Source organism: Gallus gallus, chromosome 5, assembly GCF_016699485.2.
Source record: "Gallus gallus isolate bGalGal1 chromosome 5, bGalGal1.mat.broiler.GRCg7b, whole genome shotgun sequence".
NCBI lineage: Eukaryota > Metazoa > Chordata > Aves > Galliformes > Phasianidae > Gallus > Gallus gallus.
Window position 1 is genome coordinate 54,698,705 of NC_052536.1, and position 11,148 is coordinate 54,709,852.

At 49.6% G+C, this 11,148-nt stretch overlaps 1 protein-coding gene across 3 annotated transcripts; it reads right to left on the reverse strand.

Annotated features, from left to right (window-relative positions):
- Positions 1 to 814: 814 nt before the first annotated feature.
- DACT1 (dishevelled binding antagonist of beta catenin 1) lies at positions 815 to 10,084 on the reverse strand. Of its 3 annotated transcripts, none has more exons than XM_040701129.2 (4): positions 9,718 to 10,084; positions 7,538 to 7,670; positions 5,887 to 5,949; positions 815 to 3,528 (listed from the first exon to the last, which is right to left on the reverse strand). In XM_040701129.2, exons 1-4 carry the CDS (start codon positions 10,042 to 10,044, stop codon positions 1,676 to 1,678), a joined length of 2,376 nt encoding a protein of 791 aa, XP_040557063.1. In that variant the 5' UTR covers positions 10,045 to 10,084; the 3' UTR covers positions 815 to 1,675. The 3 variants fall into 3 exon arrangements, with proteins under 3 accessions (XP_040557063.1, XP_040557064.1, NP_001038157.2); XM_040701130.2 differs by having other exon boundaries at positions 815 to 3,414; positions 5,794 to 5,949; NM_001044692.2 differs by having other exon boundaries at positions 5,794 to 5,949.
- Between the last annotated feature and the right edge of the window lie 1,064 nt (positions 10,085 to 11,148).

The window sequence follows — 11,148 nt, forward strand, 5'->3', positions numbered from 1 at the left end:
GATGAAATCCACCACTTAGAAAAACTGTTACCACTGCCTTAGAAGCTGTTCACAGAGACATTTAATTCTTGGTGAATCTCTCCTTCCCACATTTGATACAGAAGGAAACCTGAGAAAGTACTGTTCTGCCTTACAGTGGGTGACAGCAGGACACAGAGGAACCACGGAAGAATGTATCTGCTCTGCTGATCTTGCTATGGACCAAACGGGCTGCACACACACCTCAGGAATTCCTACCAGCTACACCAAGCCTACACTCTCCTTGGCCGGGTGGAGCACCCTGAGCACACAACTTTGGGCAATCCATTAACCAACGACTTCAGAGGCACACCTGTTGCGTTACACCGATCCATTTGGTTACAGCACCCTACCATCTGCCCTTCAGTTGTACTAACCAAGGTCTTCAAGCACCCTGAAGCGAGGAGGATTAATATTACATTTCCATCTGCTCCACAACGCAAGCTGCTCATAAGCAACGCCCTGAAGAATTGCAGAATTGCAGAAGGATCCTCTGGGATCATCCAGTCCAACACCCTGCTAAAACAGGTTCCCTACAGTAGGTTTCAGAAGTGTTCTCAGTCCCATCCTGCCCTTAAAAAATCCAAGTCACTGAAAGAACAAGAGCAGCCATGGCTATCCAGTTCTCTCAAAGCACCAAACACACACACAGCAACATTTTAAACTTGCTCCATTTCCTGCACGACCGAATTCCAGGGAATGTTAACAGGCCACATTAAAGAGACACTGAGGTGGTGACAACGCCAATACAAAACCATAGATTGAGTCTGTCCCAATGTAACAAACGTAAAAAAAATACTAAAACAGACTGTTTATTACAGCATATGATGTGTTATATTAATTTACACAATGATATATATATATAAAAACAGCCATTGATGATGTACAGTAAATTGGACATCAACAGGAATATTAAAACTACTGATAATCATGCACGTGACATGCATATGGTTTGTTTCTCTTTTCAAAAGCAGTTTTACACAATATACTGAAGTTACTAAGCCTTGGTCAGCTGCTCCAACAGTTTATTTCAAACACCACCACAGTCCGCACTGGGACTCCCAGGAAATCAGAGCAGAGTGCACTCCCAAGAAGGCAACTTAACCTTGGAGAAAGGAGCCCTTTCCTCGTGGGAGAAGGCTGGGGGAGGACGGGGCCAGCTTCAAGAAGAGAATCAACAAGAAAAAGAAACAAAACAGGCTGGACTGTCAGGAGGAACAAGTTCAAGATGTGGCACCAAGAGCAGCAGAAAGGGACAAGCGAAAACATTCAGACTACCCACACTCCCTCCCCATCTCCCCCTAAAAATGTACGACCTTAAGCTGTTGATACCCTGTATAAGACCCAGAATTGGAAAAATCTAGGCAAGGATGATCCATTCCCAAAAACACGAGCCTTTCTTTCAAAGCCTTCTGACACCATGCACTGGAGGCTGTTCACCACTGAAATGGCAGCGTTATGGTTTTTTAAACAAGTGTAATGGTCTTTTATTTCCATTTAAAAGGCACTAGTATCCACCCCAGTTCTGAAGACAAGCGACATAATTTACCTTAAGTTTTAAATATTTGTATAAAAAAAAAAAAATCTGTGGAAATATGTACACAAAAGCACCTTGCTTCCCAAAGCAGAAACAGATACATTCCACCAAGTCACTCCACTAGACGGTCGTCATGAGCTTGAGGGAGCCTGACCGAAAGCGCAGGATTTTCTTCTTGAGGTTATGGGAGGCTTTGATTTTGACAAAGGCCTTTGCTGCGTTTTCATGCAGCTCCGGAGCGGTGACGGTCTGGATGGGGAGCGTCTGGACAAACTGGGACCAAATGAGACCGCCGCTCTCATCGGAGTCGCTGGTGGTGGTGCTCTCCCCGACGAACTCCACCTCACTCAGGCTCGACTCGCTGTCTCCAAAGCAGTTCGTCGTGTAGTTGCTCTGCTCGTCCTCACTCGTGTCCACCACGGTGGAGTGGAACAGAGATTCGCACTCTGCCGAGTACTCCGAGTCACTGGCCACGTAGGCGTACGGGCTGACGTATGGCAGAGGAACTTGAGCGTAGACTCCTACACCATCCCTCCGGTTCCTCCTTGCCCTCCGCAGGGCCTCCTCATAGGAGATCTCCGCCGAGGACTTCCACCGGCGGTAGTCGGCCCGCTTGTGTTTTGGTTTGGCCACCACCACCTCCCGGCCGTGTCCGTGCGACCTCACCACAGATTTATGCAGGCCGGTTGGCCGCCCCTGGAGGCCTGACTCTGGCTGCAGGCCGCCGCCGCCGCGCTTCCCCCTTGAGGAGGGCTTTTTCAGTTTCTTATTTGTATCCAACTCATCAGGAAAGCGGCACTTCTTGCTGATGGGCTTGCCTTTCTCCCGCAGGGCCTGAGCACCGTTCTCAAGCCCATTGGCGAGGTGTGGCCTGTGCTTCAGCGCAGAGCTTTTCAAAATCTTGACGTTCCTGGTGCCTTTGTGCAGCTTAACGCTTTGCTGCTGGGCTGGGATGTACTGGGCATTCACCAGCAATCCGTCATCGAGGCTCTGAGAGGAAGAGCCCTCGCTTTTGAAGTCCAGCGCGGGCCTCTCCTCCACAGGAGGCGATGATGAGTGAGCCGCCTGCGAGCTGCCCTTCAGCAGGACCTTTTTGGGAGGCTGGCTGACCCTGGTCTCTGGCTGCAGCACCACCGGCTTCCCCGGGCTCTCTTTGGGAGATGCAGCGAAGTGCTGGCTGCCTTCCTTGGGGACATCCCCCGTGGCAGCCACCGCGTGTCGGCTGAGCTCTGGAGGCACTGCCTTGGCACCCCGCGGCTGATGCTTGCTCTGGAGTTCGCTGGATGGAAAAGCCGCCGGCAAAAGCACCTTTCTGCTCTCCACCTGCTCGCCACCCGCTTCCCTTGGCCTCTGCTTGAGCGGGGAAGGAGCCGTGTTGTCAGAAGCAGTTGCCCCGCTGGATGGCAAGCTCACTTGCTTCGCGCTCTTCAGGTTTACGACGTTACTGTGTGAAACCACCCCGGCAGTCTGCCTGACACACATGCTGCCATGTCGCAAGATCCCTTTGGTGGGATCGGCGTTGAGACTTGTCCTTGGTTTGTTAGTCCTTACAGAGTGAGTCTTTCTCTGAACCAGGCTTAAGATGTAGCCGTCTATCCTCTTGCTGGCAGACGGGCACGAGGCAGGCCAGGAGCCCGGCGGGAGAAAGGCATCGGTTGCTTTTCCTGAGTCTGTTTCAGATGTGGCGCAAACATCGGTAATGTCACAGCCAAGCCTCTCCTCTTCTTGCTGGGGGTTCTCAGTCACAGGGAGAAGGAACATGGGACTCTGCACAGCTACCGCATGGAGTGGGCTGGGGTACCGGTAGACGTCACTCCCGTTTTTAGACACCAGATCACACTGGTACTTTGGGTGGACATCTGCAACGACATCGAGGGAATTTGAGTGCGGTGTGGACAAAGAGCGACAGACAGAGCCCGCGGTCTGGTCCTCACGTTGGCTTTCTTTATTATAATCCATCCAGCCTATGAGATCTGAAAGGCATTTAGAAGAGTTTAGAGCTTGCCAGTGACAGTTCTGCTGCTTTTCACATGCTGTCAGGGGCACCGGACTCATCTACACAAATGTTTTCACTGCAGCGCTGCTGTTCAAACAGGAGAAACCTCGCACTCAGGGATGCTGCTCAACAGCTGTAAAAGGGTGAGGGTTTCTTCCTAACTGCATCTATGGAGGGTTTGTGCCAACACGACTTCTTCACTGAAAAAATAAAACCCAGAGCCCTCTTGGGTCCAGGCTGCTGAGAGCTTCCTGTTCTACATCCAAGACGCTAAGAAACCATGTCTCTGTGTTACACAGTCACTTGTATAACTCACTGTGGGCCTCAGCATGCAAGAGTTTTATATTTCACTCTGATAAATGCAAAGGGAATCATGAAAACATAGACAAGAGAGCAATGAACTGCTTCAAGCTTATTGACAGATTTCACTTCCATATTTTTCCAGGTATATCTCAGGATATAAAAGAAAATCCAGATTATTAATATGAGCATCATACCTATTTTATAATTGTAATAATGTCAGTAACAGGTGTTCACTTTGAACAACAAAGAATTACAGAATGGGAAACAGGCTAATATTTCCACGCAAGTACAAGGAGTGCAGGTCAATACAGCCAGTATCCAGGCCTTGGCTCTGCAAAGAGAGTTCTTTAAGAGAAATCCAGTGCCTTTCAAGATGCATGAGTCAGGTTTAATAACTAAGGCACTTATGTTGGATATAAGCAACCTTAGTAGCAAGGTTTCAATCCAAGCACCTAAGATCATGATTTTATTAAGGCCTAGTTCGTTTGGACTTCTTGGTTAGGGGGACAACCTGAATGATCCTGGCAGATCATTGTCAGTTCTGTTTTCTACCCTTGGGCTAGAAACTTCAGCCAGAGTGCTCAAATTTGACTGCTCAGTGCTTGCTACTTATCTTAGGCTTATTTCAAAAGAGGTCTCACATACTTTGATGAAATTAGCTGATAGCGATGATGTTCCTGTGTGGGCAGGAGAGAAAGAATAGGGAAGTCAGGAACAGGAACTTCCTCCAGATCACCTCCCAGTTTTCCCACATTTCCTAAATTCTATATCAGAGTCAGGAAATGTTGCCAAAAAGACTCCTTTGAAACATGCCAGACTGAGAAATTTCATTCCTATAAGTGAGACAGCATGATTAACGAGAGCTTCAGATTTTAGTGTTGCATACAGGAAAAAAAAAATAGCAAAGTAATCTGCTGGAAAGCCTGGTGCATGTTTTTATGTTTGGCTGATATACCTTTCAACAGGGAACATTAAATTACCTCAAGCTGCTCAAAGGATAACTTAGAGGAGTTCTCAGCATCTCAGAATCAATGTATCCCAGGCTGAATTTTCCCATTTCTGAGTCAGAAGAGCTTGAAGTATTTTATCCTCGATTCACAAAAAATTCACTATAAGTTAACCTTAAAGAGCAGAATGGAAATTGGAAATACTATGGTTAGGAGCATCCTCCACAACCCAGACTGGACTAAGGCTTCTGAATGAGAATAGCTGCGATGTCAACCAGTAATGCTCAGTCACAGAAGTCCTACTGAAGTGTCCTTCCTGGACAACAGACAGAGGGGGCCTTCCTATTTTACTGTCATACACGTTAAAGACTGCAACTTCAGCCTAACGTCAAAGGAAATTCAACAGCTCTCTGCCAAAGAGACAAAGTACTTTTACTCTCTTCATGATGTCTATTCATCTCTAACATATAAATGGAGAACACAGCTCAATATGGTCACCTGGGTGTTGAGGACCATCAGAACTGAACAAAAGACTGCTGCAAACAGAACGACTTGTGGCCTGCAGCTAGCTCCCTACTCAGTCACTATCAGTAACGACCACGGTACAACTATATTGCATGGCTGCAGAGGTACCTTTAATTATTGCTATTTAGTAAAAATGCTTTTCTTAAAGAAATCACGAGAAATTAGCCGACTAATGTGTTTCTGTGTATATGTACCACTGCCCTCTGCTGGGTGGAGCAGCTGCCATACTTTTACGTGCTATTTTCATGTGTTTAGAGGGGCAGATTCACAAGCAAAGATGAAGCAGTGGAGAAGAAACGGTCCTTCTTTGCAACAAATGTACATGATAGGCACTGGAATCTTTTCAGAGCACAGCACATCAAATGGAAAGAAGAAGGGTTAATCCAACCCAGATACTCCTGAGGCAGTATTTCCAAAGCCAAAGCCACCTCCTGGAGTATGATGTATTCGACCTGCTTTTACTATACCTGCAGATTTAGGGCGTCCATCTGAGATATTCAGTGTTGCCTCCAAAGGGCTGCAAAAGCAAGTGCTAGAATGGCAACTGGATAAACACTCACTGAAGACAGAGTTAGACGAATTGGAGAGCGATCCAGAAGCTCCATCACTCAGCTCATAAAACCCTACAAAAATAAGAGTTTGCATTTATATTAGTTACGTCTACATAAAGTTACCATTTGTGCCACTAAAAAGGCAGTGCAGCTCATGTTGATGTTGGCTTACTCTTGCCATTAGTACGGGGATTTCATTCAGTCGTCCAAAAAAACAGCGCACAATTTAGTAATATCCTTACTGCTACAAAGAATTCTGTTTAATAGTAAAGCACTTAAAAGAACACAACTTTGCTCAGCATATGAAATCTTAAACTATTTTTTTTAAGCTTTTACAGGGGTTGAGGTTTTAACCTTAACAGGGGATTACAGATTTTAGCAAGAAGGCTCAAGGCTGTGTTGGCCAGCCCACTCATATAACAGTGTATTCTACCTTCCAACACAAACTCCCCAGCTATCACTTGACTACAGATCTTTGCCAAGAGTTAGGCCCAATGCTATCCATTATTTTCATCAAAGTTCTGGACGTAGGCGTAATATTTAGGATGACATGAAAGGAGTGCAGGCAGGAAAATTTCCAGGTAAATGGGGTCGACTTAAGAAAAATGCAACACACTATAAACAAGATTTAAATTGTACATTTAGGAAAAAGGAATTCTGGGCATGTCTACAGAATGAGGATGCAACCTGGAAAACGATACTCCTGGAAAGGACTTAGTCAGCATGGAAAAGTAGCTCAATCAAGCTTAATGGTATGGCCAAAAAAAGGCTAATGAGATTGTTGGATGTACAAAGAGACTAATGAGTAGCAGGTGGGAAATGACTTCACCAGCCTACATGGCAGTGGTAAGAAAGACATTAGAACAGTGTGCCTAGTCCTCAAATCTAGCAAGCTTAAAACAAAGCTAAAAAACTGGAATGGAGCCATAAAACTATTTAAGAGCTTGGAAAAATGCCTTGAAACAAATGACTTAATGAACTGACCTGTTTAGCTCATCAAAAAAGCCTGGGAATTAAAATGTATAGCACCTCCAAGAGGAGAAAAGGCTTGGCACTAGAAAGATCTTAGTCTACAGGGAAGAAGCATTTGACAAATCAGTATGGGAACGAGTCAAATTCAAATTAGAACTAAGCAATGGTTTTAACAGTGCAAGTGATTGGTTGGTAGGTCCTCCCCTCCTCAATGCTGTCAGAACAAGCCTAGATCCTCTATGGAAGGTTCCCCACAGTTAAATACCATTTACTGGCTCCAACACAGTCAGAACAGAATGAAATTCAATACAACGGGGATTAAATTATTAGATTCAGCACTCCATCTGGTTACAAGATCAACTCTGACATCTCTCCTCCGCTGTTGGTGCTTCCTTTCACCATTTTTCCTGCAATCTCCTTTCTAATATGCAGGAGGATTGGAAGTTTTGTGGGTGGCCTTGAGAAAAAATTGACCCAAACACCAAAAATCTAATTAAGCCTGAAACACTTCTCCAAACATGTTGCCTACAAACAGCAACCTGTCCAGCAGCGGGTGAACTTTCCTAGTTGGCACTAATAATCAGAGCGTGAACGTGCTATAGATGTTCGTGATGGCAACACTAAGAACTGCAGGCAGCTTAATTCCAGGTACCATGGGAGGCTCCATCCTGCTGACCATTGGCCTCACCTGAACTTGGACGACTGTCTGTCTCAAGGTGTTCATCTGTCGTTTTTTCCACGTCCAGACGGAGGTCACTAATTTGCTTATCTAGCTCTTGCAACTGATTTAATAGGCCAGCATCCCTCCTCCTCAAGCAGTTCTGGAAAACAAGAAGGCAAACATCCGTTCCTTCAGTGGGGCAGGCATGAAGGGGTTCCAAGGACAACCGGCTTCTGCATTCAGGGTCATGTGAATGCCTCGTTCTTTAAAAAATAATAAAAACAGGAGAAAGTCCTGACATTCTAGACAGGCACTCTGGATAAATGCTTAACTGAAGAATTATGCAGGCACTCCACTCCAGCCTCTTCCAGCCAGTTCTACATAAGGAGCATGCCCCACAATACACTGGGCTGGCAAAGCGCTCTGTTGCAAGAACACAGCTGTAATAACAAAGCTGTTCTGTATGATATGGTATAACCAGACCTGTGCATACAAAATGGGTTCCTTCAGTGAAAATACAGCCTTGCCAATGTAACAGGGGACGTTCACCAGCACAGTGATGCAAGTCAGAGCACGCATCTGTTCACACAATGGGATGGAACGGCTCTGCCAACAAGTGTCTGTCTTGAGGGAACCGCCTCGTTCTGCTGCAGTGTAAGGCCATGTTCCACCATATAGGCAGCAGGATTCCCAGAGCTGGGACTGCAGCCCTTTTATTAGTTTAGCAGCGCAACAGAGAGTCATTCTTCCTCTTCTCCCATTATAGTTGTACCAAATTGCTGGGAGATGAACTTTAGGGCTATTTACGAAGGCAATTTGATGGCATAAAATAAGCAGTAAGAAATGATTTTGTGAGGCACTCATTAACCCACGGTCAACGCAATCAGTTTCCCTGTGTGTCTTACAGTATTGCTTATCCATCACCTGTTCTGCTTCATACTCTTTAATTGCTCTGGCTTTGGGGAAAACGAGGGAAACGGGAGGAAGGTTTCTCCTTTTTTCCTAAGTGCACCATTTGATCTGAGCCCAGCGGTGCTCTGATACGCTCAGAGCAAAGAGTTTTGATGCTCTAAACCCATTAAATCAAGGACAGCCTTTCCCCGGGGCTGGGCCAACCCTTGGGCAAAGGGAAAGCGAACGCTGCCAGTATTAACGAGGCCATTTGAAGCTGCGCTGGCACTGAACACCATCCTTGGAAAACCAAAGGGGCGAGCCAACCTTTGCCCACCTTTCAGAGCAGAGGGGTTTGGGCGGTGACTCTGCGCCACCTACTGCCACCAGCATCCCCAACCAGCAGCGTGGTTGGTCCCAGTCCGCAATGTCAAGTGCATGAATGGATCACTACCAAGGATCCTTCTTTTCTTTGAGCAGTGCATCCCTGGTACTTCAGTACGGCTCTTTGGCATCCCTTACTGAGTGAGCAGCAAGACCGTTTCACTGGCATTTGTCAAGAGGGAAATCATTCCTGAAATGGCACAGTTAATGTGCCAAAGCCAAACGAAGCCAAGATATAACAGAAATTAAAAAGGGGGTGGGGGGGGGGGGAGGGGGAATCAAGCAAATAAATCACGCAGTCCTGCTTCTCCCTCGGTGAAAGCAAATGCTGAGCCGTGCACAAAAGAAGGCCAGGCACAGCTGTACGCTATTTTCATTGAAAAATGATCTGCTGCTTCTTGCCGCCTTCCATCTCTTCCCACACCAGCTACAAAGCGCCTTCCCAACAAAAGCATCCCTTCTTTTAAGGCGCCCGATCCTGGCCGTGCCCGAGCGCTCGTTACCTCCTCTCGGGGTTCCAACCCAGGAGCTCGTTTCTAACTTCCATTCAAGGCAACGGGAGCGCATCTCTTGCCTTGAATGGAAGTCGGGCCAGGCAGCCGCCAGCCCGGCTCAGGGAACCAAACCGAAGCGAGGAGGGAACCTCCGCCAGAGCCGGGGCCGCCGCCGTGCTCCGCCGGGAGCCGCTCCAACGCCGGCGCTCCCGTCCCGTCCCGTGCCGTGCCGTGCAGTGCCGGCGTCCTGCGCCCGTATGTCGCCGGGGCGCGTCCCCGAGGGATGCTGCGAGCAGAGGGCACGGCTGGGACGGGCGGCCGGCGGGATAACGGTGCCCGGCACGCACTCCCCGGGGAGCACCGCAGCACCCCCCGGACCGGCTCGGTGCCGCGGGACACGGCGACGTTCCCCGCCCCAGCCCCCCGTGCCCGGCTCACCAGCTGCCGCCGCAGCAGGAGGATGTTCTCCTCCAGGAACTTCTCCTCCAGACTGCGCGGCGGCGGCCCCTCGCCCTGCTGCTCCCCGCGGCCGCCCTGAGCTCCCGGGGCTCTCCGCAGCAGGAGGCTCTTCACCAGCAGCTCCTGCCGCTGCCTCAGGTACTCCAGCTCGCCCAGCCCGGCCAGCGTGGCCTCCAGCCGCTCGCGGGTTCGCTGCCTCTCCGCCTCCGCTTCGCCCTTCTCCCTCCAGCGAGCATCGGGTCCCCCCGCCGCCTGTCCCAACCCCGGCCCCGCCGCGGCGGCGCCCGCCGCCGGGCTCGGCTTCATCGCGGCTCGGCCGCTCCGCTCCGCCGCCGCTACGGCTCGCGAATGGGCCGCGGGGCGCCCGGCTCCCTCCCCGGCTGCCACCGCCCCGCGCCCGCCCACCGCCGCTCCGCCCTCCTCGGGCTCCCCGGGCTCCACGCCCGCTTCCTCGTCCTCCTCCACCTCCTGCGGTCGCAGCGCTCCGCCTCCCCGCCCGAGCCGCCGCCGGGCTCCGTCGTGCCCGTTGCGCGCCGCTGGAAGGAGACGGAGCCTCTCTGCTCACCCGAAAGGTCCTCGTTGTGTTCCCCAAAATCACCCGTTCTGGATCACGCCCCAGCAGCAACCCGACGCGTTTGAAACAGAAATCTTCAGCGGGGGCTGTTGCGACGGGACGAGGGGAAATGGTTTCAAACCAAAAGAGAGGAGATTTAGATTGGATCTAAGGAATACGTTTTTCACAATAAGTGTGGTGAGGCACTGGCACAGGTTGCCCAGATAGGTTGCTGTGCCCCATCCCTGCAGACACCCAAGGTCAGGCTGGACGGGCTCTGAGCACCTGATGGAGCTGTGGGTGTCCCTGTGCACTGCAGGGAGTGGAATCAGATGGTCTTTAAGGGTCCCTTCCAACTCAAACAATTCCATGATGCCGATATCCCACCTGAATGAGTGACGGGACAAGGAGAAGGTACTGAAGCTGAAAAGCAAAGGGCAGAATGGCAGCCCTTGTCAGGGTGCTGGCCGCAGCGTGGGCACCGGGATCAAAGCAGCGGAGAGGTGTTGCTGCACAGCCCAAAAAGCCATAATGAAGTGAACTTCATAGGGCACATAAACTAATTGCAGGCTGGGATGTGCAATTAGGTTTGCAATGGGCAGGCGGTGGAAAGAGGGAGGGGGAAAAACGCAGACGGTGAAGATAAAAAAAAAAAAGGAAAATGTTACAGTGCAAATAGCACAAAAACTGCATTCCGGGCTTGTTCTGAGGGGTGGGGAATGGAAGGGGAGAGAAGGAAGCACTCAGGGAGCCCCGCACAAGATGGGGTTTGTTTGGAAGCACAGTAGCCTGCCATAGGGCAGCTCTCAGACATGGGTGTAGTGAGATGCTCACCCTGTGCTGCTCAGACTGTGGCT